At 44.9% G+C, this 27124-nt stretch overlaps 1 protein-coding gene across 1 annotated transcript in view; it reads right to left on the bottom strand.

Annotated features, from left to right (window-relative positions):
- Positions 1–27124, bottom strand: part of LOC144762956 (tyrosine 3-monooxygenase-like) — a 410220-nt gene that overhangs the window by 305843 nt on the left and 77253 nt on the right. The window contains exon 3 of the mRNA XM_078648265.1: positions 25247–25335. Coding sequence (XP_078504391.1) covers positions 25247–25335 — 89 coding nt within the window. The remainder of the gene's footprint in view (positions 1–25246; positions 25336–27124) is intronic.

Genomic DNA, 27124 nt, shown 5'->3' on the forward strand with positions numbered 1-27124 from the left:
GTGATATTAGAGCAGGTAGTGTCTAATGCATTCTGCAGGGTTATTGCAGCCGACAGCCATGACAGTCACTACCCAGTGGCTTTGGTTCCCTTTGAGGGGGGGTCTCAGGTTCTTGAGGGTAACTGTGACTCCATTCATGCCTGTGGATTGGCTGCTTGGAGTTGACCTGGAGCAAACCACTGGTAGGAGGTGGAGTCCAGGTCACACCTGGAGATGTTCAGGGTGCCGGAGAGGGTGTACCTGACCACAGGGTCCATGGCTGCCCGTGACGGTAGTCAGGAGTACCTGAAGCCTGAAAAAATGGGCCAGGTGCCTGCCAAAAATAGGAAGAACAATTGGCCGACGTAGTCCACTCCTGAAACTCCCAGGGTCTGGGGGGGAAACTCAGCCTGAAGGTGACTCCCTTGATCCTACAGGGCAGGACATTGTCACTCTGGGGAACCTATCATTACTGACCAACTGGCAAAAGGAAGGGGGTCCCACATGGGAGTAAGCTTCCAAGAAAGCTCCCCAGGATGTAGTCAGTTATGTGCTGGCACTCTGAACCCGGATGAAACATTTCTGAAAGAAATCCAAAGAGCATTTAGGTGTCAGCCAGCAGGTCATGAAATGGTGGTATGACCAGAAGGCCACTCTGGTCGGAATTCAGTCTGGCCAATAGGTTTGGTTGATGGATCCTGTAGAGCCCACAAGCCTACGAGACAGCTAGTCTCGGCCCTATGGGGGAGAAGAACGCCTTTTTCACTACCATGACCCTAGACCAACAGAGGGACTGCTGCAAGTTTCTGAGGCAATTTGCCACTCTCTTCTCCCTTTGACCAGGACTCACTACATAATGCACCCATGATATTAAAACTTGGGTCAGTCTGCTTGTGAAGGGCACAATCTACAGGCTAGCTCACAAGGTGAGAGCCAGTATAAATGAGAAAGTCTCTGATGCGGGAGTTAGGGATAATTGAGCCCTCAAACAGTCCTTGGTCCAGCCCAGTGTTGTTCGCCCCTAAATCCGCCCCCTAGGTACCACCCCAGGACTTAGGTTTTGTGTGGGTTACTGGGGGCTCAATGCCGACACCAAGACTGATGCAGACCCCATTACCTGAGCTGATGAGCTCATAGATAGATTATTAGCTGCTACGTTCCTTACTTGACGTCTGCGAATTGCCTTGACCGAGGGGGCCATGGAGAGGTCTGTTCCCTACCCCAGAAGGACACTTTCAGTTCCTGGTAATGCCCTTTGGGTTTATAAAAATACCCTGCCACCTTCCAGAGGTTGGTCATCCAGGTCCCGGCTGGATTGGAGAACACAGGGCCCGATTCACAGAACTAATTTAAGACAAAATCCTAAACTTACTACCATTTTTGTATTCACAGAAAGCACTTACTCATTTTCGTATTCACAGAAAGCACTTACCCATTTTGGTATTCAGCGAAGTTAGGAGTCCTAACTTTAGGACTCCTAAATGCCTTCTGTGAATACCAAAAGTCTTAAAGTTAGGATTTTTCTCAGTTTAGGAGTAGTAAAGTTAGGACTCCTAACTTTAGGACTCCTAAATGTCTTCTGTGAATACCGAAAGTCTTAAAGTTAGGATTTTTCTCAGTTTAGGAGTAGTAAAGTTAGGACTCCTAACTTTAGGACTCCTAAATGTCTTCTGAGAATACCGAAAGTCTTAAAGTTAGGATATTTCTCAGTTTAGGAGTAGTAAAGTTAGGACTCCTAACTTTAGGACTCCTAAATGTCTTCTGTGAATACCGAAAGTCTTAAAGTTAGGATTTTTCTCAGTTTAGGAGTAGTAAAGTTAGGACTCCTAACTTTACTACTCCTAAACTGAGAAAAATCCTAAATTAAGACTTTCGGTATTCAAAGAAAGCATTTAGGAGTCCTAAAGTTAGGACTCCTGACTTCTGTGAATACCGAAATGAGTAAGTGACTTCTGTGAATACCAAAATGAGTAAGTGTGGTAGTAAGTTTAGGATTTTGTCTTAAGTTAGTTCTGTGAATCGGGCCCTCAGTGCTGCATAGCTAGAGGACATTGTGGTCTTCAGCTCTGGCTACGATGACCCCCTATGCCACCTCAGGGAAGAGTTTCAGGCTCTGCAGAGGGCAGACCTGAATATCAAGGCCATTAAGTTTCTGATAGGGCAGGGTTCAGTGGACTACTTGGGACAGTGGGATAAGGCAAGGTGCAGCCTCCATACGCCAAGATCGAATCCATTCTGGCTTAGGTACCCTCCCCAACCCCAAGATCCAGACAGAACTGAGAGCCTTCCTAGGTCGCACCGGATACTACAAGAGATTTGTCAAGGAGTATGGCACCATTGTTGCTCTTTTGACAGAGCTGACTTCTAGGAGGCAGCCCAGACAGGTGATGTGAATGGAGGTATGCCAGAACGCTCTTGACACCCTGAAGAAGGCCAAGTGAACAGCACCTGTGCTCAAGGCCCCTGATTTCTCCAGATAATTAATTTTGCAGACAGATGCCTCAGAGCATGGCACAGGGGTTGTGCTTATGCAGCTAAATGAAAAGGGCCAGGGTCAACCTGTAGGTTTTATCAGTAGGATTTTACTTCCCAGGGAACAGAGGTGGAGTGTAATCGAAATTGAAACCTTTGCGGAGGACAGGGAACTGAAGATGTTGAGAGCAAACCTGTTAGGTGCTCACTTGTGGATTCAGACAGACCACAGACCCCTCAAATGGATAATGCAGATGAGGGGTGAGAATCCCATACTGTTGAAGTGGTCTATCTCCCTACTGGGAATGGACTTTACAGTGGAACACCATCCTAGAAGGGACCACGCCAATGCTGATGGTCTCTCTAGGTTTTTTGTCCCTAGTGATCAGTTGGGGGAACACATGTTAGACCTGACATCCTTGTTGATGTTTTCCCCTAACCTTTTGCCATCAACATTCCTGTTTTGTTGACTTAATTTTTTCCGGTTTTAGGACTAAATAGTGCTCTCTCCTTAAAACTTAGTAGACTTGGCCTATACCTAATTGACATATTTAATTTACATGTAAGTCCCAGTAAAGTGGCACTACCTGTCCCCAGGGACAGTAAATGAAATGCTATTAGTGGGCCTGTGGCACTGATTGTGCCAACCACTGAAGTGTCACTTTAACCACTTCCATGCTAATGACAAGGTCAGCTCGTCATGCAGTTTACTGGAGCTGTGCTTATGACGAGTTGACCTTGACATGAACAATGGGAATTGATGATGTTTAGCACCCAGCGGGAATTGCCTTAGCAGACAAGGTGTTAAACATGCCTCAGGTCTGCCATTGCAGCCTGTGTGTGTGTAGTTTTTAAATGTTTTGCCAGGACCAAACCTCCATTTTTGAAACATATAAGTTACCCCTAGGGTAGGTCCTGGACAGCCCAGAGGGCTGGGTGCAGTGTATTTAAAATATTTGACATGTACCTTTTAGTTTTACATGTCCTGGTAGTGAAAACATCTTAAATCCATTTTTCATTACTGCAAGGCCTGCCTCTCCCATAGGATAACATTAGAGTTTCCTTATTACACTTAATATATGATCACTTCCAAATTGAAGCAAGTAACCAGTTTATATCTGGTGTCTTTAGAAATCTAATATAAAAACCCTCTCTCATGGTGAAGTTCAATTTTACATTCCAATTTTGAAAATATCACTTTTAGAAAGTTGGCATTTTTCTGCTTTAGGCATCTAATGCATGCAGACTGTCTTTATGTTTCATGACTATGTGTAGCTGACAGTTGGATTTTGCATATTCCTCCTAGACAGCCACACACAATAGACAGCTTAGGTGTGCCTGGATGGGTCATCACTGGCAGGATGGGAAGGCGGAGCTGGGCATTGCCCTAATTATGCTAGAATAATGTCCTACCTCCACACAATAAAGGGCTGCATACCCCTTGTATTTAGTCTGGATCCTTGGCAGGGAAGGCGGGATGCCTGGGGACTTCAAATGGAAACCTCTAGAAGCTTCCCCCACTTCAAAGGAAGGGCCAGGATTTAAAAAATAGTGGACCCCAGACACCAATTCTTACACTTCTGGGCTTATGGATGCTTTGCCTGGAAGAAGGACTGCTGTGCTTCTGAAAAGACTGCCACTCTATGGGACTGCTGCCCTGCTGTGCTGACCTGATGCCCCCTTGTGTGGGTGAAAAGGACTTGATCTGCATCTGTTGAAGCCATGGCCCCAGAGTGACTCCAGGGGTTAATTGACTGGCATCCTTACTAAGCCTCAGGGATAGAAGGCTCCAACAAGCTGGAACTCAGCACCTAGACTCTGTCATATATGAGTCCTAGACTCCCAAGTGGTGCAATCCTAGTCTTGGCCCTTGGTAGTGGGCCTGAAGGTGCTTCACCATCCCATCTGTGGATACAACAGAACCGTCACATCACCTCTACTGTGTGCCGCAATCCCAAGCAGAATAGCTGCCTCACCACTCCTACAAGGGTTCTTCCAGTGCATCAATTTCACAGCCCGCATCAGAACAGCCACTGTGTGAGGCATTCCCTGACACAGGCCCTTGCATTGCAATCTCTTGTAAACAGCAGCCTCAACGATGATGCAGATTCTCACATTACTGCCTCACCGCTCTTCCAAACCAATAAATTACCCAGACTGCCTAACACATCCTTGATGCTGAATTTTGCATTGCATCTCGTCAGTGGAATCCTCAATGACATTGCAAGACCTCATATTGCAGCTTTGCAGCTCCTCGCAACTGACACAATGCCTGCGCTGTGCAATGCATCCTTGACACAGGACTTCATAACGCTCTGCAACAAGAACTTAAGGTACTTTTGATCAGTGTTCCTAACTGGGTCCCTGGAGGGTCCCGTGCTCCATCGCAGTCAGACTAAACTGATGACTTTGTCCCATTCTGGCTAGACCAGATATCCACAGCTAGCGCATTGTGCTTTTTGGTGCTATTTTAAATGAAATCTTTTTATTTGCAAATCCCTGGTTCAACTCATTGGATTTGTGTCAGTTTGGTCTTGATTTATTTATTAAAATGTACTTGTTTGCTTTTAATTGGTGTGGGATTATTTTGTGTGTGCTTTCACTTTATTACTGTTAGAAATACTGCATAAATACTTTACTCTGCCTCTAAGTTAAGCCTGTCTACTCTGTGCAAAGCTACCAGAGAGTTAAGCACAGGTTAATGTGTGCTTTGCTTGTGCCTCACCCTCATGAGGACTTTGGTTGCTTCTTAAGTAGGGTTTCACGCCCCTCAACCAGTAACCCAAATTACCCGAAGTGATAGCTTTCAGTTGGGAACAGGTAAGAAAGTTGAGTTTGGTCTCTAAAGAATTGTAACTCTTTAGTGGCATTTTAAGTCACTATTCTGAAAATGCCACTTTAAGGAAGTTGGCATTTTCTTGTCCTGACCATTTGGTGCCTGCAGCCTGTATTCTGGCAGTTGTTCTTTGTGCATTACTCCCAGACAGTGAGACAAAGGGGGAATAGATATGTCAGAATGAGCCATCACTGTCAGGATGAAGGGGAGGAGCTGTAACGTATCACTCTTGCACATCACAATGACTTTGCCTTAGCATACTCTCAAAGGGTTTCAAACTAGTCTTTTGTACCCCCAGACATGGTGGGGCCAAGGCAGCGAGGAAGGGAATTATATACACCTCTGTAAGGGGAGGACTCTAGAAGCTTCTCTCACTTCAAATTAGACATCAGGTATAAATAGTTGACCCTCAGACCCAATTCTTTAGATCACTTCTGTACCTGTAGACTATGCTAAGAAGAAGGACTGCCCAGCTGTGAAGTCTGTCCTGCATTCCAATCTCTGATTTGCTGATCAAGGATTGCTTTGCTGATCAGGGCCTGCTGTTGCTGCTGCAGGACTCTTCTGCTCCTGGGTGCTGCCCTTCTAAACCCAGCCTCCTAGTGTGGACACAGGACACAGGACTCCAAGAATTCTCCAGTTGGCTGGCCTCATGTTCAAGGCCACAGGGACACAACAGGCTTCTTCAATGCCAAAGCAACCCCTCTCCTCTTGATGCAGTGCAACACAGCTCATCACTGGCACCGGCCCACCACGATGCATCTCATCCTTGATGTCAACCTACCTCAGCGGATGGTTCCACAAGCCCAGGTGGCTTCTTCAACGATGACTCAGCTCAACCCTGGCATCGCCCCAGCGCAACGCATCTTGTCTTCAGCCCAAATCCTTGCAAGCTCCAGCCAATGGCATCCTGAACAACGAAGCAAGATCTCACATCGCAAGCTCCCGTTGATGGTTCCACTGACACCGCTGATGCGTGATGCATCTTCATGTCTGAGCTTGTGACTAGGACCCTGCCCACTGTGACCAGAAAACCATGGATGGTGCTTTTGCTTCTTAGCTCTTGATTTCTTCAAAACCTTTAAAATTGCATATCTTCAATTATATTAATTGGAGTTTTGTCGCTTCAGTGTCAAATTATTTATTAAAATGTACTCTATTGTTCTGTTTTCCCTTTATTACTGTTTAAGTACTGTTGCAAAGTCATCTGCACCTTTATTGTTTGCTGACTGGTAATGGTGGTAACTGACTTTAACTGTCCATGGGCTCTGCCTAGCCAGGGCCAGTGTTACGGTGAAAACACCGAGAAACACAAAATCCATTAGGGTGAACTATATATTAGGGTATACTTATAATTAGCATGACCTACCCCAGAAGTCCCTAATACATATTAGGGGAGGGAAATCAGAACTACCTTTAAGTGCCTAGAATATAGTAGGGCATGGTAGTTTAGTGCCTTTTTTTTAGCACTGCTAAGAGCCTGAAGTCATTTTAAAAGTAGCCCTGTGTTGCAGCACTGCTTTTAAATGTAAATTGTGTCCAAACCGACTTTGGTTGTAGGGGCACTTAAAAAGAGATAAACTAAAATATTTTGGCATATTAGGTACCCCTGGGGTCTCCCCTAAGTGTCCAATGGATGGGGGGGGGGTCAGGTACTTATAAAGAGGTTTTATATGTCCTGGGGATAGAGAACATTGCACATTTCACCTCTCCCATTGCAGTAGTAAAACGTTTCCCAAAATTGACTTTTGTGCTAGGCACACTGTGAAGAGAGGTTCTCTACTATATTTACAGATTCAGGACCCCTAAAGTCTACCCTAGGTGTCCCAGAGGTGAGGGTCATGTAGCTATAAGCGGGGTCTTTATAAATTATGTTTAATAGGCCCTGGTGTTGGAGAAATTGTAGATTTTATTTTCCCAATTTTAGATCCCCAGCCACATAGGTTAACATGGCAATAGTTCATTAATGAAAAACTATCACCAGGAACTCCCAAAAATATCATTCAAGGACTTCGTAGAAAGGGATTGAGAAATCCAACAATAGGCTATTGTTGAATGTTATGTCTGTAAGCCAAATTCAACCTTTCTGTGATCTCACCTGATTGGTCAGAGTTAAGAGGATTAGCCTGGCTGCTTTGATGAAGAGATAAGTGGCTCACCCAAGGAGAGGCTATCTCTTAGAGAGATCTCTGTGACACAGGAATGCCAGAGCAGGGGTGAGGGGGTCATAAACCATGGAGTTCAAAGGGAGATTGGACAGGCAGAGAATACCAGGTCCATCTACCCCCAGCCCTTTGACCCAGCCAGATGTCAAGGTTAAGGCAGGAATAGCAGACAGTTGTGGGAGGAGAGCTATGGAAATTAGCCATACTGGGGGTTGGTTTAATGGTTCTTGCTTCTCCGCTGCAAGTTCAGCCGTATTGTATTTTGGAAGAATAGAACTTTCGGGGAGAGGAACATCCCTCACTTTGGAGGAAGTGCTCATGCTCTGGGGTGTGGGCCTGTACCTCATTGGGCAGGAGTGCTCTCCTGCTTGACCCCAGAGAACACTGAATACATATGTGAGATGGGCAAAGGACCAGAGATCTGCTACTTGAAACTAAGAGAAGAAGGAGGCTTACCAAGCTGGAAACTTGATTTGCACCATCAGGTCCTATATTCTGACTGACTGCGCCTGTTGCATTATCTGGGACTATAGCCATTTGGATGTACCTTGCTTCAAGAGGAATAAAGAGTGGACTCCCTGCAAGCTACAGGTTAAAAAATCTGACCTGGACCAACATCACCGAGAATCCCCAGGCTGGAGTGTGTCCAGTGGATTTGTAATGGTTTTGTTCAAGTGGATTGTGGGAACTAAAGACCCAAACTTTCAAGGACCATCTTGAATATCCCAGACCCTTGGACTGTGTTTTGGACACGTTGGAACCCGCAGAGGAACTTCCAGAAGAAGTTAAAGAATTTGGGAGAACTTCGATGTAACCATTTGGAAAAAGGCTCCAGAGTGGGACCGACTAAATCGCTAGAGCCAAGCCGGTGACCTTCAACTGCAAACCAGCCTGCCCTGCTCATTTGTCCCGCTGAAAAGCTCTGGAGGTCCAACCTCCAGAGTTTGACTGGGTGCTCTCTAGAAAGCAAGTTGGCCAATTCACACCAACCTAGACTGGTGAAGAGCATCGATGGACCCAGGAAGAAAAAGCTCCAGAAAAGTTTTTAAGTACAAAGGTAAAATCTTGACTGAGTCCTACCACAAGGGGTATCCGAGCAGGGCTCCATCGTGGTCAGCCTGAAACTTTGACTTTGTTATGTGAAGGGCAACCAGATGTCCCAATGTGGCACTTTAGGTTTCTAAATGCTATAGAGTGCAAAATATGTTTAAAAACATATCTCCGATTCCCTTCCTTGGATTTTTATAGTTTTTATGTCATTTTCAAAATAAAATTATTTCTATGTTTATAAGTTGGTGGGGGATTTTTTATATGTGTTGTGCCTTAATTATTTTCTGAATTGATGTTTTTAAATGCTTTACATACCTGTCTCCTAGGTTAAGCCTTCCTGCTTGCAGGCAAGCTACCAAGCTACCAAGGATTGAGAATTGAAATAATTTATTTGGACCTGTTCTGAGCCCTAGACTGTGTTGGTGGCCTTATTGCCAGTGGTAGACGCATATTTACCACTACTAACAACCAACTTTTCAAGAAGTACTGCATAGATACTTCACACATTACCGCTAAGTTAAGCCTGACTGCTGCTGTGCCAAGCTACCAGATGGTTAAACACAGGATACTTTGAGGTTTGCTTGTGTTCCACCCTCATGAGAATTGGGTTTGCTGCTTGAGTATGGCTTCACCATCCTCAACCAGTACCACAATTTCTCACAGAAATGTATCATCTAACAATAATATGAAAGAGTTCATGGAGCAAACGTCTCAGATGTGATATGAAGTTGCTTTGGATAGGAGGAATGAGTTGAACTGTTATCTTGTTTTTTTGTCTTAACAGATTATGTAGATATTGAAATGGTACTATGGCCTGAGATGCCATTAGAACCAAATTCATCAAAGAAAAGTTTTAACAAGATTTTCCAAATGACAAAATGATCATTTCTGTAGTGTAAGACAAGGAGTTGGCAGAAATAAGTGTTAAGGAGCCCTTTGCATTTTGCTAAACTGTTTCCAAATGTGCATTACTATTCTTTTTTCTATTGGCTGCATGCATTTGTTTTGTAGATTAAACATCAGAAAGCCATTTTAATTTACCACAAAGCTAATTAGTGGCATTTTCCTCTAATATCAAATTGGTGTACTGTAAGTAGTTTTTGGGGAGTATTCAATTCATGTGTCTACTCAGTTATCTCTCAAAAATGCATTTGTCAAGAACATTTTTAATTCTATTCCTTGTTTTAAGGAGTTAAGGACTTAGGAACTGAGATATTTTTGGGTGGGCGTCTCGTTTATCTGTCAGGGAGACTGACTAAATAACTTTGTCACCCTGAAGGTAGTGCTGCCCATCAAATCTAGAAATTAATGCCAAACAGTTGGCCATTTATAAACTACTGGCAGCAACAGTCGTCACAACGGCTCCAGTCAATGCTGTTTAGAGTGTGGTGCACGTCTTCATTAACATGATGAAACCGTAGGTAAACAGTAATGTAATGTAATGTAAAAAGCACTTATATAGCGCAAAAACTGTCACCCTACGGGTATTCTGGCGCTTTTAGAAATGGTGATGGTCAGCACGTTACCAGGCCGTAATAGGCAGTGAGAGCACTTGTTTTCCATGCTAGGAAACAACCAGGTTTTCAGATTCTTTCTGAAGCAGGTCCATGAATTAGCCTGTCTGATGGTCTGGGGCAGATCATTCCATAGTCGTGCAGCAGCCACCCCAAAGGCTCTTCCCCCATTCTGGTTTTCCTAAACCTAGAGATCTTGATCAGGTTTGCGTTCGAGGAGCATAGCTGTCTTTTTGGATTATGCCATATAAACCTCTCCTGCAGTGGAATAGGGCACTCCTCATGTGCTGCTTTATACACAATTCAGAGAGATTTAAAGCATATTCTCTCTTTGATGGGCAACCAGTGTAGTTTCCTTAAGGCTAGACTTATAGAAGACCTTCGTGGCCTATTTAGCACCAACTTAGCTGCCATAGACTGGACTCTCTGCAAGCTCTGTAAGATGTATTGTGGGGCACCCAAGTCTAGAGCTTTGCAGTAGTCCAGTCCGCTGTGTATTATGCTCCTCACTACCAGTGAGCCGGTTTCTATAGGCAGGAAAGGAAGAATCTGTTGCAGCATCCGCAACAGAGAGAAGCAGACGCTGACAGTTTTATTAGTCTGATATTCCATTTGGAGACACCCGTCCACCAATACCACCAAGTTACGCACCGTTTTCGTGGGGACAAGGGGATCCTCTTCAGGGGTAAGCCTAAACTCTGGTATCGATCTTAGCTGTAAGCTATAGGGAGTAGGGCAGAATATCACCTCTGTCTTCCCCCCATTAAATTGTAGGGAGTTTCGTTTGAGCCAGCTTACTGTCTGGCACATGCACTCCTAGAACTTATCAATGGACACCTCCTTTTTCCCTTCTAGGGAAAACACCAATTGGGTGTCGTCCGCGTAGTTGATCAATTCAATTCCAAAGGACTTGACCAGGGTAAGCAGAGGGCGCAGGTAGATGTTGAACAAGTTGGAGCTTATTGCAGACCCCTGCGGCACCCCATGGTGTACTGGGGACTTACTAGACTCAAACAGCGGCATTGTCACCTCCTGTTGTCTCCCTGATAGATAGGATTGCAGCCACTGCAGGGCTCATCCTTTGACCCCTAGGCCATTCAGTCTTTCTACCAGTATGGTATGGTTCACAGTATCAAATGCGGCTGACATATCTAATAACACCAGCACTGACTGGTCTCCATTGTCAGCCCGCATCCTTAAATTGTCCATAACGGTGACCAGGGCAGTCTCCGTGCTATGGCCCGGACGGAAGCCAAATTGATCCCTGTCTAATAGATGGTTGTCCTCTTAGTAGCCTGACAAAATCCTGCTAACTTTTTTCTCCAAGATCTTAATTGGGTACAGTAGCAGAGAGATAGGTCTAAAATTAGCCGGGACTCCAGGGTCCAGGGAGGGCTTTTTGAGTAGAGGAGTGACTACTGGCTGTTTCCAGGCCTCCGTTAAGACACCCGCTGCCAAGGACTGGTTACAAACTATCCGCATCCAAGGGAGAGTTTCCCGTCGAAAGACCTTCCAGACTCTAGGCGGGAGGGGGTCCCGGGGGGAGCCCGAAGTGATACTTTGGGCTACATTGATGAAATGCTCTTCAGATGGAGCCTGGAAAAATTCCAGACAGAATATCGAGTAGGAAATGTCGACTTGCACTAATATTGAGTGCAAAATATTGTGATAGAGAAATATCAACTGCCAGAATATTGTGGTCTAGAATATCGAGTTAAAGGTAAGTAATAAAGTATTTAAAAATATTGAAGTTATTAATATCGTTTGCAAAAATATAGTTGTTAAAAAATATCGTTTTATTAGTTAGTGTTATGTATTTTATTGTGTATTTTAAATGTATATGCTAAATTTTTTGTCCAAGTATTGCATTTTTTTAATGTATGTGTTAAATTGTATGATGTTATCAATTTTATTTTAATTACATTTTGCGTTTTAGTTCCATAGCGGGTTGTGGGTTTATAGCGGAATAGGGTGGGAAGTAATTTAATTATAATAAATTGAATAGACATTTTTGTTTATTAGCATTAATTTAATTGTATTTTATAGTGATAATTATGATAATTAATTTATCATTAATTAATTAATAATTGGCTGTTAAATTGTATTGATTAACCAATTGGTTAATATGTAAAATGTAGTCATTTTTTAGGATTAGGTTGTGGGTTTATAGGGAAATAGGGTGGGAAGTAATTTAATTATAATACATTGAATATTAATTATTGTTTATTAGTATTTATTTAACTTTTATTTCATAGTGTTAATTATGGTTATTAATTTATTTTTAATTAGTTAATAATTGGCTGTTAATTTTTATTGATTAATTAATTGGTAAATATGTTAATTGTGTCAGTTTGTGTTGATATGGGAGTAGGGTGGGGAGTAATTTATTTTTAATGCAATAATTAATAATTTTCATATAATATTTATACATTTTTATTCTATAGTATAAATTGTGTGAATTAATTTATTTATAAGTATTTATATTTTGATGTGTAACTCTTAATAATGTATTAATTAATTGTTAATTAATTATGTTAATTGTGCCCTGTTTTACGAAATTGGTATTGGCATTTATAGGGGAATATAGTGGGAGGTAATTTATTTTTAATTAATTAATTCTTAGTTATGTGATGCTAATTACTGAATTATATTTTAATTTTGTCAATTGCGTCATAATTTTGATTTGTAAGTTGTGGTGTTCATAGTGGTAAATGGTGAGAAGTAAATATTTTAATAATTAATTAATTAATTGTTGTTCATTGATATGAATTTATTAATGTAAAATTGTGTAAATATTTTTAGGTGTGTGTTTTGATGTTTATTGGAAAGTACAGTTTGGTGGAAAGTAATTTAGTTTACATTAATTAATCATTACTTGATCATTAATATTTATTTCTTAATTGATAAATAGTTTTGGTAATTTTTTATTTTTTATTTTGTCTGTATAGCTGTAAGGTTTGGTTACTACAATAATTTTGACCTTTTAAAATATGTTTTATAATTATTAATATTTTTTTTAATTGATAATTAATTGTGTTAATTATGGAGGTAAACTTTTAAATTTCATTTAGATGTCTGTTTTTTTACATGTGAAGTAATTTTTACCCCTTCGCTATCCAACACTTTCCCTACTGTTGCATTAGTAGGAGTGGGAATTGTAATTTTTACCCCTCCACTATCCAACACTTTCTCTACTGTTACACTCGCTGGAGTGGGAATAGTAATTTTGACGCCTACGATATCCAACACTTTCCCTGCTGTTGCACTCGCTGGAGAGGGAATATTAATTTTTACCCCTACGCTATCCAACACTTTCCCTACTGTTACACTCGCTGGAGTGGGAATAGTAATTTTGACGCCTATGCTATCCAACACTTTACCTGTTGTTGCACTCACTGGAGAGGGAATATTAATTTTTACCCCTACGCTATCCAACACTTTCCCTTCTGTTGCACTCACTGGAGTGGGAATAGTAATTTCTACCTGTACGCTATCCAACACTCCCGGCTGTTGCAGTCACTGGAGTGGGAATAGTAATTTGTACCTCTACGCTAGCCAACACTTTCACTACTGTTGCACTTGCTGGAGTGGTAATAGTAATTTTATCCCCTCCGCTATCGAACACTTTCTCTACTGTTGGACTCATTGCAGTGGGAATAGTAAATTATTCCCCAACGCTATCAATCAGGGAATTGTAAGTGAGCTAATCACCCGTGAGGGTCTCAAGGCGCTGAGGGGGAGGGTCTTCCTGAAGGTGTTCAAGGAGGGGGCACGTCTGATGTCTGCCGGTAGCTCATTCCAGGTCTTGGCTGTATTGTGAGAGAAGGATCTTCTTCCTGCCCTGGCTCTGTGGATGCGCGGGGTTGGAAGATTGGAGGTTTCTTTTGGGTACGTGGAAATTGATTCTGCATTGAGGTATTTGGGTCCGTTGTTGTGTAGGCATTTGTAGGTGTGAGTGAGGATTTTGAAAGTGACTCTTTTCTCCACGGGGAGCCAGTGGAGACTTCGTAGGTGTTGGCTGATGTGCTTGTGTCGGGGGATGCCGAGGACGAGTCTGGCAGAGGTCTTTTGTATTGTCTGGAGTTTGCGGAGTAGGGACTTGTTGATGCTGGAGTAGAGTGCGTTTCCATAGTCCAGTCTGCTGGTGATGAGTGCGTGGGTGATTGTCTTCCTTGACTCAGGGGGATCCACTTGAAGGTCTTGCGGAGGATGCGGAGGGTGTTGAAGCAGCTGGAAGTGACGGGCGTTGACCTGTTGGTTCATGGTGAGTGAGAGTCGAGTACGATGCTGAGGCTCTTGGCATGGTCTGAGGGGGTAGGTGGGCTTCTGAGGGCAGTTGGCCACCAGGTGCTGTCCCATGCAGAAGGGGTGGTACCGAAGACAAGGACTTCTGTCTTCTCAGCTTTGAGTTTCAGGCAGCTGTTGGTCATCCAGACTGCGACGTCTTGCATTCCTTTCTGGAAGTTGAGTTTGGCGGTGTTGGGGGCTTTGGTATGGGAGAGGATGAGCTGGGTGTCATCGGCGTAGGATACGATGTTGAGGCCGTGTTGTCATATGATGGCTGCGAGGGAGCCATGTAGATGTTGAAGAGGGTGGGGCTCAGGAATGAACCCTGTGGGACTCCGCAGGTGATTTTCGTGGGAGCCTGGTCCTTTGGCTTCTTCTGGTGAGGAATGATCGAATCCAGTCCAGGGCTTTTCCTTGTATGCCTGTGTCATGTAGTCTGGCGACTAGTGTGCGGTGATAGATGGTATTGAAGGCCGCTGATGGGTCGAGTAGGATGAGTGCTGCGGAGTGGCCTTGGTCCAGGGTGGGGATGTTGTCTGTGGTGGCAAGTAGGGGGGTCTCACTGGTGTGGTTGCTTCGGAATCCGGATTAGGACGGGTCAAGGATGGCGTTCTCTTCAACGATTCGTGTCAGTTTCCTGTTGACTGTTTTCTCTGCAACTCTGGCAGCGAAGGGGAGGAGCGAGATGGGCTGATAGTTCTTGAGGTCGAAGGGGTCAGCTGTGGGATTCTTGAGCAGGGGTCTGACTTCTGCATGCTTCCAGTCGTCTGGACAGGTTCCTGTTTTGAAGGTGGTGTTGATGGTGCATTGTAGTTCGGGTCCGATGGCGGCCCCGACTCTGTGGTAGATATGAGGGGGCAGGGGTCAGTGGGAGCCCCCAAGTGGATGCTTTTCATGGTCGAGGTGTTGTCTTCAGCCGTGATCGGTATCCTGTTGGAGTTGGTGGGCTGGCTGGTGTTTCTGAGGGGTGTGGGGCCGTCTGTGGCACCAGGTCGATGGTCAATGAAGTTGTCGAAGAGGTTTTTGGTCTTGAGGTGGAAATAGGCTACAAGCTTGTCGCAGAGGTCGTGGGATGGGGTGATGTCTGTGGCTTCACTGCGTGGGTTGGTGAATTTTTGAATGACACTGAAAAGTTCCTTGGAATTGGCCAGGATTTTGTTGTGGATGAAGTTCCTCTTGGTGGCTCTGATCTGGTTGTGGTAGTCCGTCATGGCATCCTTGTAGGTGGTAAGGTTTTCGGTTGTCTTGGTGTTTCTCCAGTTCTTCTCCAGGCGTCTGGCTTCTTGGACAGCGGTGGTGAACCAGGAAGCTTTCCTTGGGCGTTGTCTGTCGGGGTTGTGTAGCTGGGCAAGCTTATCTGCGCAGATGGAGATCCAGGTGTGGAGTCCTCTGGCTGCGTCGTTTGCGTCGGGTGCCCAGGTGTGGTTGTCTCGGGTGAGGGTGGAGTTAAGTTGCTCGTCGGTAACCTTGCTCCAGTTCCCTTCGTGGTGGGCGGGGGCTGTTTTGGGTGCCTTGGGTTTGTTCATGGTGAAGTGTACGCAGTGGTGGTCAGTCCATGGCAGCTGCCTTGTGTGGCTGAATTGGACGCTGTTTCCTGCAGCGAAGATAGGGTTGAGGGTGGGTCTTGCTCGGTGGGTCAGTGTGTTAACGAGTTGTTTAAGTCCGATGCTGGCGAGGTTGTCACGAAACATATTGGAATTGGGGTCACTGGGGTTGTTGAGGTGGAAGTTCATGTCTCCAATGAGTATGTAGTTGAGGCGATGGCGTGGGGTGAGATGTAGTCGGTGATGATGGTGGCGAAGGGTGTTCGGGCCGGGGGGTCTGTAGACGAGGGTTCCTCAAAGTGTGGCTTGGGGGGTGGTCTGATTTGGAAGTGCAGGTATTCAGGGGAGGGGAAGGCTTCGCTGGAGGTGGTGGATGCTCTTGTGGGCAACAGTGAGGCCTCCTCCTGGGTGGTTGGGGAGGTCTTTCCTCTGGATCTTGTATCTGGGATGGCTCTGCTGATGTAAGGGGCAGAGGATGCGTTGGTCCAGGTCTCTGTGAAGAAGGCAATGTCGGGCGAGAGATAGTCGAGTAGGTTCTAGATTTCCATGGTGTTTTTGTGTACGGAGCTTACGTTGAGGAGGATGCATTTTAGGGTGTCGCCGGTGCTTGCTTCGGCGGTGCTGGAGGCTGGGAAGGCGGTGAGGGTCTGGCAGAAGTGGAGGCAGGAGAACTGGCCATGGCTTGTGTACGGCGATGCCTGTTGGCATTCTCAAAGTCCTCCAAGGTTGATTGCAAGGAGGGTGGTGGTGTTGTAGCGATGGGTAGTGGGAGATCCAGGGTTCCTGGTGCTGCCCGTGGTCGGTTCGCGGGCAAGCTTGTCTTTTGCGCACCTTCAGCACGCTCACGGCCGCTGCACAACCGCACAGCGGCTGCCATTAAGTAGGGGAAATAGGAAGGAGGAGAGGCTGGGAGGTGGGAGCGATTCCGGGGGGGAATTCCCAAGGAGAATTCCGGGGGAGAGGGGCCACAGGGGTAACAACGGCAAAAGGAACAACAGGCATGAGAAAATAAAAACAGTGGTGGAATTAGAGCAAGACACAAGGGGGTCGATTCCGATCTCGGTCGGAAGGGCTCCGAATAGGGTTCGGGATTAATTGGTTGGATTCATAGGCTGAATTTCCGTCTGGTTCGTACATGGGTCCAGACAACGAAGTATGATGCGAACAAGCGCGAAATCTCTGGCCGAATCGTTTCCAGGCCGGAACTGCTCCGTACGTCTCAGCTGTAAGCTAACCGTGGCGTGCAATGTAGGCTTATTCCGACCGAGCCAGTACGATGCGCGATTCGGACAGCCGGATCGAGTCAGAGTTTCCGGCTCACAGTAGCTCCCGGAGCTGACGGCTCGGACACAGGGGGGGGACCCATGGGTCTCCCCAACACAGGCAACTACGGTGTGGATGGCACCGACGCGTACACACTGTAGGGGGCGCTCTTTTCCGGAACGTACCAATTCAGTCAATGGGATCCCATGTACGCGTTGTATGACCGGCTCTCATTGACTTCAATGGGAGTCCGACCGAAACGAGTCTGCCAGCATACAGCCGCATCGTACTCGCTCGGTTGGACTGCAGGAGTCCGGATACGTCAGAAAACACCCCGGATCCAGCTCGGTCGGAGTGATTTCCGAGCCAGATTGGAATCGCCCCCAGAGTGGCACAATAACAGTGGCACAACAGGGAAACATTAAGACAAAAACGGCTGAGAACGGTTACAGTTGTTGCAGGCAGTCTGGTCCCAGTTGGATCAGGCAGCAGGTGCAGGAGCTGGCAGCAGCGTCGGAGGTCGGGGATCTGGAGGCACAGCAGAGCTGCGGGGGGAGAGTGGACCTAGACCAAGGCAGTGGGAATAGTAATTCTTTCTCCTCTTCTATCCAACACTTTCCCTACTGTTGCAGTCAATGTAGTGTAAAATGTAGGTTTAAAAATTATTACATATTTTAATACTTTAATTTATAATTTTTTTATGTTACAGGTGTATGTATCGATATATTTATTTATAATTTTTAATATATTTCAAATATTTTATAATTATTTAAAATTATTATGTATTAATTATTTTTAAGTAGATATATATAATACATTTTAAATATGTATGTTTAATTTATTTTTACATGGCATTTATAACCTATAATTGTTAACCTATAAAAATACATCTAAAAAAAATGTAAAGTTAAATGTATTATATAATTTATTTTACATTATTTTTTTATACACAAAGTGATATTTTCTACTTCAATATTTTTAACAACAATATTTTTTTTCTCTATATTTTTGTATTTATCATTATGAAGATAGGAGGTCGATATTTTTGACAATGATATTTTTGTGTTATCAAAAGGTGTACAAAGTTCCCCAAGGGGTGAGTTCACTGCGGGACACAATACAGTTATTAGGTCGGATGGCTACTGTTGTCCAGCCTTTTAATTGTGTGAGGCATCCTTTATTCCGTTAAGGGTTCACTTGATTCCCTGCTGCAAATTGCTATCTTCCCTAGAGAGAGCGGCTTCTTTCTTTCCCTTCCCGCAGTGAACTCACCCCTTGGGGAACTTTGTACACCTTTTGATAACTCCTTGTTGGACACGTACATTGGACCCCGGTAAAAATTGTCCTCCATTGTCCCCCTTGTTTGCTTACTATTCCACACGTGGGCTCCCACCCACGGGACTTACAGGTTACCAACAGTGGAAAATCTTCTCACTGATTGGCCCATTCCAACCCCTTATTCTGACCATCTCAGAAACAAAGCCTACGTTTCTCTGGCAAGCACATTTCCAATACCCGTGTCATCTTCCTCTACAACATGGAAGACGTACCTGGGCTCAGTTTCGATGAAGATGCTATAGCGGAAGCATTAAGAGCTGCTCCACCTTTGCTTACCGATCTGATTGCCCCCACTTCTGGCACGTCTAATGACGATTGGTCCACCTTAACGACAATGAAAAAAGAACTCATCAGAATCACGCTACATGGTAGGATGATGACTGAATACTTAAGAAGCAATATAGCTCCACAAGGCTTAATTGTGAACATCATCCCAAGACTATTTTAGGAGGACAAACTATTCAAAGTTGACTGGTGCCAGGTGTCCTGGAAATGCACCAAAGACCTACTCTTCTTAATTTCACAAACAGCGAAGCGCCTTGCTGATGCCCTACAGGATAAAATCTCAGCCATAGAAGCTACTATGAAAAGTGCCATCAGTAAGAATAATAAAGCAGCCTTTACGACCAAGCTAGCTGAAATAAATCAAGAGATGTCAGATCACCATGACTTCCTCCTTAATCAAAAAACAATCAAACTCCAGAAAGACATTACCAAATTCGAGAAGGAAAAAGTCTACCCTTACCTTAAGGATGGTTTCAAAGGGAAGAAAACTAGCTATTCCTCAGATGAGAATTCGGATAGTAACACGAGCAGACGAGGTTCCACTAGCAGTGACTCCAGTGGTGGCCACCCGGGCAGGAACACTCGGTTCCAACAACGCCCCACCTGGCAACAGGGCTACCAACCAGGTCCGACCTTCATGGGTCCTCCCTCCCATATGACCCCACCGTGGCAATATCCGTTCTTCCAACAAGGCCCCCCACAATATTACCCTCCTAATCCGCCACCTTTTCAAGGCAGAGGCTGGGGCAGAGAAAGAGGGCGAAAGCGAGGAGGGCAGAAAGGTGTGCAGTGGCAAGACCAGGCGACCCCATCAACCTCGATGGAAACCAGGAGCATAACATCCAGGGGGAGAAGACCCTGATCGTCAACCTCTCGAAGAAAGTACTCTCACCTGTGGAGACCAGCATTTTGGAGAAGGGACTCGGATTTGTCCCGACCCCGACCCCAGATAGCTTCCAGGAGATGATTGAGATCCAGCAACTTTTTAGGAAAGTACGTCTCCGTGCCTTTTTTGACAACAAACCTGAAATCATCAATGATGATACTGGATTGAGAAAACCATCCACCTTTACTCCCACTGATGGGATGGTCCCCCCGGAGATCCTGACCTTCGAACGTGCGGTGCTGACTAGCCTGAAGAACAAACCAACAGTCAAACAGTTCCACAACCTTACGTCCAAAGAACGACAAGCATCCACTAATCTGGGCCAGGACCAATCTATCGTCATAAAACAGGCAGACAAGGGGGGAGCAACGGTCCTCCAAGACTATGAGGACTATGACCGTGAATGCAGACGACAACTGTCTAACACCAATCACTACCGACTTCTCACGGAGGATCCTACTAAACGACTGACTACAACTATCATGAGCCTAATTATTGAGGGAGAAACCAACGAATGGATTACTAAGAAAGAGGCGGATTTCCTGACCATCACGGAACCGATCACACCTTATTTCTATACCCTCCCCAAAATTCACAAGGGGACCACCCCGGTCCCGGGAAGACCCATTGTCTCCGGGATTGGGTCGCTCCTAGAGCCACTATCCCAATTCTGCGATGCCTTCCTTCAGTCCCTGGTGAAGCAAATTCCTTCATATCTGCAGGACACCAGAGATGTCCTGCGCCTCATTGATGAAGTGGATGGTAGAGAGGATGTTGACCTCCTCCTAACCCTGGATGTAGAGGCACTATACACCAACATCCCTCAACAAGCCACCCTGGAAGCCGTGGAAGCCACATTACGACTGGAAGAATGGTCCTCTCCTACTCCTATCACTTTCATCATGGAACTAGCACACATAGCCCTCACAGAGAACTTTTTCAGGTACGAGTCACAGCTCTACCATCAAGTGAGCGGGACATCTATGGGTTCTACCTTCGCGCCCAGCCTGGCCTGTATCTACATGGCAACGTTCGAAAAGATTCCCATCTACCCACCCGAACAGAACCCGTTCCGGGCACACCTTACCCTTTGGCGTCGTTACATTGACGACATTTTAATATTCTGGAAAGGTGATCGAACAAGCTGTGAGGCCTTTTGTGCATGGATTAACCTACAAGATCCCTTTCTGAAGTTCACAGGCACAATTTCTGATAAATCGGTCCCCTTCCTAGACCTTACAATCAGGTTGGACCCTACAGAAATTACTACTACCCTCTTCAAGAAAGAGACTGACCGCAATAGCTTGCTCCTATACAAGAGCCATCACACTAGATCTCTGAGAGACAACCTGCCGTTCGGGCAATTTCTACGGCTCCGCAGGAACTGTACCTCATTATCAGACTACAAACAAGAAGCTAATATTCTACAGCATAAGCTCTTGGATAGGGGGTACCCCACGCAACTCCTAAAGAATTCGTCAAAGAGACCCCTTAACAACAACAGAGACTCACTTCTGGAAACCCACACCAAGGAGAAGGATGACTTGATCACCTGCGTGACATCCTACACAAGAAATTCCACTTTCATAAAGAAAGCTGTGATCTCACATTGGGGTATCCTAAATACAGCGGGCCTTGATCTACCCCGGCCCCGCTTTGCTTTCAAAAGGACAGCCAACCTCAAGGACACTCTAATCCACACCCGCCCTAAGAGGTCTAGCACACGCCCCCTGAAAACCCTGTGGGACTTGCCCCCTGTCGTGGGTCATCATCGGTGTGGCTCCTGCGTGATATGCCCTCAGACTCTCCAGGGTAAAACTCTTGAACTCCCCAATGACTTCACTTGGCACCGTAATAAACATACAAATTGTAACAGTGCTAAATGTATTTATATGCTTATATGCCCGTGCAAATTACTTTACATCGGGATGACGATGCGCACTGTCAAATTGCGCATCATGGAGCACTACAGCAACATCCGCTGTAAGAAGACACACATCAAATTATACGAACACTGTAGACAACAAAATCACCTGCCTACAGATGTACAATGGACTATTCTCGAATGCCATCCCTCTATCAGTCAGCAGGCACTGTACAAAATGGAACAGCGGTGGGTGCACCGCCTTCAGACTGATGCCCAGGGGCTCAACGATTCTATCCCTTGAATGTGCTTGCCAGATAAATCGTACTTAGCCTTTCCCATTATCAACTACTGAACCGTACCCGCAAGATGCCGGTTGGTTTTCTTTTCTCCTGTTTTTCCCCCGCCCGCCCCCCTCGAGCCTGAGCACTCGTCGGTATCTCTCAAACTCGGTACCGATTAGGCTGATGCACACTTAAAAATTCCCCACTCTAAGATGGCACTGAATTATCGGCCGGCATGAGTTGTTGCAGGCCTGACTGTCCCTCTTCCCTGTTCACATGACGCTTCCTCGCGTCTCCTAGCAACACACCCTCGAGACACGCCCACCCACGGCGCCCGCGGTTACCGGCATTTATACCTCGCGGGAAGCACAGCGATCCACCGGCTGTCCTGCGTTACCGCCGCCGTGGGCTGGGTAAGTGCTGACCCGCTTTGCCTAGAGCCATCCAGGTAAGGTGTCAGGGACGGGCTTAATGAATGCCTGAATGATCGGGACACGTTATCATGTACCAACAGTGTGAGATCCACCTCCGCGATCACGCTGATTATGACAAATAGATATATTCTGTCTACCCTTTTATGTAGGGGACTCCTCGCTGCTCAGGCCTTCCCAAGGACAGTTCGTGGGGCCCGGCTACTAGGGGTTATGGGTAAGGATTTACCGAGAGTCACCAGCCCGGTGACCTCGCCAATACGATCCTAATGAAACACGTATGGCTTTGTTTTCTCTGTATCCTCAGAATTCCCTTTTTCAAATGTTTCTTTTATACTACCGCTAAGCTGTAAAACACGACTGGGTGTCATAGCATGGAGTATAAGTAATGGTATAGACTTAACCTATGTATTCCTAGCAATCTTTCTATCACCAGGTTGTGGATTTATACTTTTTGAACCACAGTAGATGTTTGAGTACGCTTCTGCATGTAAGATCCTGACTGATTGCATCCAGGACTGAATGTGTCCATTTCTCCTCCACTTTTAGGGCATGGACCACCGCAGGATCATTCCCTGCCCTGATACACAGGTTGTATATGAAAGTTTCTTCAATTAGGTGGAGACTTTGCACTAACTGATGAGCTACCAGAGGTCCTGAAGAATTGCCATTACTGGCATGAAACATGTCGACCACACCATAGGCGAGGGTTGAACGAGGCCACATTACCTTACTTGTTGCGCTTCGCTACCCCTCCCTTTACCTATTTTAACTAAGCAGTGAGCCACACCATTAAAGTTGTCCTAATGGACTCTACTGACTTATTTTAAACTCTCACTCACGCTCACAATTGCACTCCCTAGGTCCCTCACACGCATGCACCCATTGGCCAGGAATAAAAGAACTCCACCAAAAGAGTAGCACTACGTGCTACCCGGCAGGCATTGCACCGCCAGCTTGTCGTTGGAGCAGGAGGCCAATGATGACACAATACAGTTATTAGGTCGGATGGCTACTGTTGTCCAGCCTTTTAATTGTGTGAGGCATCCTTTATTCCGTTAAGGGTTCACTTGATTCCCTGCTGCAAATTGCTATCTTCCCTAGAGAGAGCGGCTTCTTTCTTTCCCTTCCCGCAGTGAACTCACCCCTTGGGGAACTTTGTACACCTTTTGATAACTCCTTGTTGGACACGTACATTGGACCCCGGTAAAAATTGTCCTCCATTGTCCCCCTTGTTTGCTTACTAATGATATTTTTGTCACAATATTTTTGTAGCTTGACATTTCTGTTGTCGATATTCTGTCAGTGATCGGAAACCGTTCACCTAAAGAAATCCTGAAGCAAGATTTTTTTTTCAAAAATAATTAAATTCTCCCCTCGGGTGGAGAATTCTGAAGTTTTTACTGGCGCTTACCACCAGGGTTTTCTTGGCAGTGATGGGCAGTGAAAAGTGATTCCATATTCCACCCATCTAAATTTGGTAGATGGAATTAGATGTCTGCATCTGATGGCCATTATTTTGTAGGGCTTGCAGAGACGGAGTAGTCTTTCTGCTTCGAGTCTAATTAACTTAGCCAGGTGTTATTACAATGCAATCACAACACGTTTGCTAACTTATACTTACAGGGTGATTGTTGTCCAAATCATTCTCAAAGTCTTCCAAGGTTGAGTGCGAGGAGGGTGGTGGTGTCATAGCGATGGGCAGTGGGAGGTCCAGGGTTCCTGGCGCTGCCCGTGGTCGGGTCGCGGATAGGTGCCTTTGACGCACCTTCGCCACACCAGCTGCGTGGTTCCGCTGCCCGACCGCACAGCGGCCGCCATTAAGTAGCGGAAATGGGAGGGAGGAGAAGCTGGGAGGTGGGAGCGATTGAGAGTGGGAATTCCCAAGGAGAATGCCGGGGGGAAAGAGGCCGCAGGGGGAGCAGCGGAGAAAGGAACAACAATCATGAGAAAATAAAAACAGTGGTGGAATTAGAGCAAGACACAGAGTGGCACAATAACAGTGGCACAACAGGGAAACATTAAGACAAAAACAGCTGAGAAAGGTTACGGTTGTTGCAGGCAGTCTGGTCCCAGGTGGATCAGGCAGCAGGCACAGGAGCGGGCAGCAGCCTCGGAGGTCAGGGTCTGGAGGCAAAAGACGGCACAGCAGAGCTGAGGGGAGAGAGTGGACCTAGACCAAGGCAGTGGGAATAGTAATTCTTTCTCCTCTTCTATCCAACACTTTCCCTACTGTTGCAGTCAATGTAGTGTAAAATGTAGGTTTAAAAATTATTACATATTTTAATATTTTAATTTATAATATTTTTTATGTTACAGGTGTATGTATCTATATATTTATTTAGAATTTGTAATATATTTCAAATATTTTATAATTATTTAAAATGCTTATGTATTAATTATTTTTAAGTAAATATATATATTACAGTTTAAATACGTATGTTTAATTTATTTTTACATTACATTTATTACTTATAATTGTTAACATATACAAATAAATCTAAAAAGATTAGTTACATTTATTATTTAATTTATTTTACATTATTTTTTATACACAAAGTGTTATTTTCTACTTCGATATTTTTAACAACAATATTTTTTTTCTCTATATTTTTGTACTTATCATTATGAAGATATGACGATAGGAGGTCGATATTTTTGACAATGATATTTTTGTCACAATATTTTTGTAGCTTGACATTTCAGTTGTCTATATTCTGTTAGTCATCAGAAACCATACACCTAAAGAAATCCAGAAGCAAGATTTTCTTTTTCAAAAATAAAAATAAAATTCTCTCCTCGTGTGGAGAATTCTGAAGTTTTTACTGCCACTTACCAGCAGTTTTTCTTGGCGGTGATGGGCAGTGGAAAGTGACTCCTTATTCCAACCATCTAAATTAGGTAGGGGGAATTAGATGTCTGCCTCTGATGGCGTTTATTTTGTAGTGTTGGCAGAGACGGAGTAGTCTTTCTGCTTCGAGTCTAATTAAATTAGCCAGGTATTGTTATTACAATGCAATCACAACACATTTGCTAACTTATACTTACAGGGTGATTGTTGTCCAAGTCAGGCTCAAAATTTGAAATCAAATGGTTGCATTGGTCTAGGTCCCATATTTTCTTTGGAAACCAGAGAACTGTTGAAAGAATACAAAGTGAATAGTGTTAAGAGAATTAAACCCAAGTCCAAGTTGGTGGAAGAGAGTGCCCAAGATGGTATGTCGGAGAACAATCACAATATAATCATGGAAAATGTGAAAACTGATATTAGAGTGCTGGCAAGGGCTACAAAAGCATAAGAGCCACATATTGTGATTCCTTCTCTTTAAAAATATTTTTAGAAACTACTGTACCTTCTACAATTGTAATATTTGAAGCATTTTGTAAGTTCATTTGATGTACAATAGTTCTAAAACTCTTAATATGTGGTTATAAAAGACTCTTTATGATCTCCAATGAAACTGGATGAGCACACACAGATAAAAAAAATATAAACACAGGACTATCCTTTTTGCATACGTACCAGATTTATTCCGTCTTCCTGTCAATTATAGCAAATGATTTTCCTGATGAACCTCCTCAGAATTATTTGTTCAGTTTACAATATAGAGTTTGGTTGAAAAACACAGCACCAACCCACATACACTAAGACCAGCACTAAGGACTTTAAAAACAAGCAGAGTCAAAACAATAGGTCAGGGGGCGTGGCCAGGTGCCCAGCGAGCATGGCGTCGTTTTGTGAGGCTCCCCGCACCGGTGCGGCAGATTCCCGATTGAAGAATACTTTGCGTGAAGCCGCACAGGTGAATGCCGTCATGCGCATGGATTAAGCATGGGCGGCAAATCCGTTACGTCCGCGGATTTTTCGGATTTTTGGTGAATACGCAATTCGTGTATTTTACGTATTTTCCCAAAAATCCGAAAAAATCCGCGGATGTAACGGGTTCAAAAGTTGAACCCCCACCCACTCATGTAATGGCACCAGCAAGCTGCCAGCGCCGTTGTAAAATAGTTACAAAGTTAGCTTGCACAGGAACCACTAGATAAAACGAAGCAGGTGCTGCTTTATTTTATCTAAGTGCTTCCTGTGCAAGCTAACTTTGTAACTATTTTACAACGGCGCTGGCAGCTTGCTGGCGCCATTGTAAACACACACATGGTCGCTGGAACTAGTTGAAGCTCAAATGCAGTGACTCATTCATCAGCCCAGAAACAATCGAGAGCGTCGTCGAGGCTGGGCAATGTGCCTTCTTTACCACATCTACCGTCGAAAGTCAGCTGTGATGCTGGATAGAGGCCTTTGCATCCTTGACTTTCACGAGCACAATCCCTGTGCTGTTCCTGTGACCTGGAGTCTCTGTATCTTCATCTGCTGCTCTGATCGGCCTCTGACCTTTTATACACACAAGAGGCATGTGCACTCGCATGGAAGCCCCGTCCGTTTGGCCATGAGTAGGCACATTGTGTTCGCACGGGTTTCTGCACGTTCGCGAGCGTTTTGTACAATAAAACCCTCGCGAACTTGCAGAAACCCGTGCGAACACGCAAAAAAAAATACGCTAGGATCCGCGGATTTTGCGTATTGTCGCAATCCGCAAATACGCAAATCCGCAGATCCGCGGATTGCCAATACGCAAAATCCGCTCATGCTTAGCATGGATGCGCCTTCGCCCAAAGCTCACAGCCACAGAACAGTTTATTTTAAGGTAAACATTCGGATGTGATTTCACGTCATCGCTGCCGCCATTTTGGATATCGGGTCCGCGCTGCACTGACTCACAGCAGCAAAAATGAATTACTTCATCGTGCCCCTTGCTTCTTGGAATAAAATAACTCTATTGCCCCTTTCTAGCGGTAATTTAATGTGGTACAGTTACTCTGTATAACCTCACTACTCCACAATTGCTGAGGAAATGAACACATGAC

Source organism: Lissotriton helveticus, chromosome 1_1 (genome assembly GCF_964261635.1).
Source record: "Lissotriton helveticus chromosome 1_1, aLisHel1.1, whole genome shotgun sequence".
NCBI lineage: Eukaryota > Metazoa > Chordata > Amphibia > Caudata > Salamandridae > Lissotriton > Lissotriton helveticus.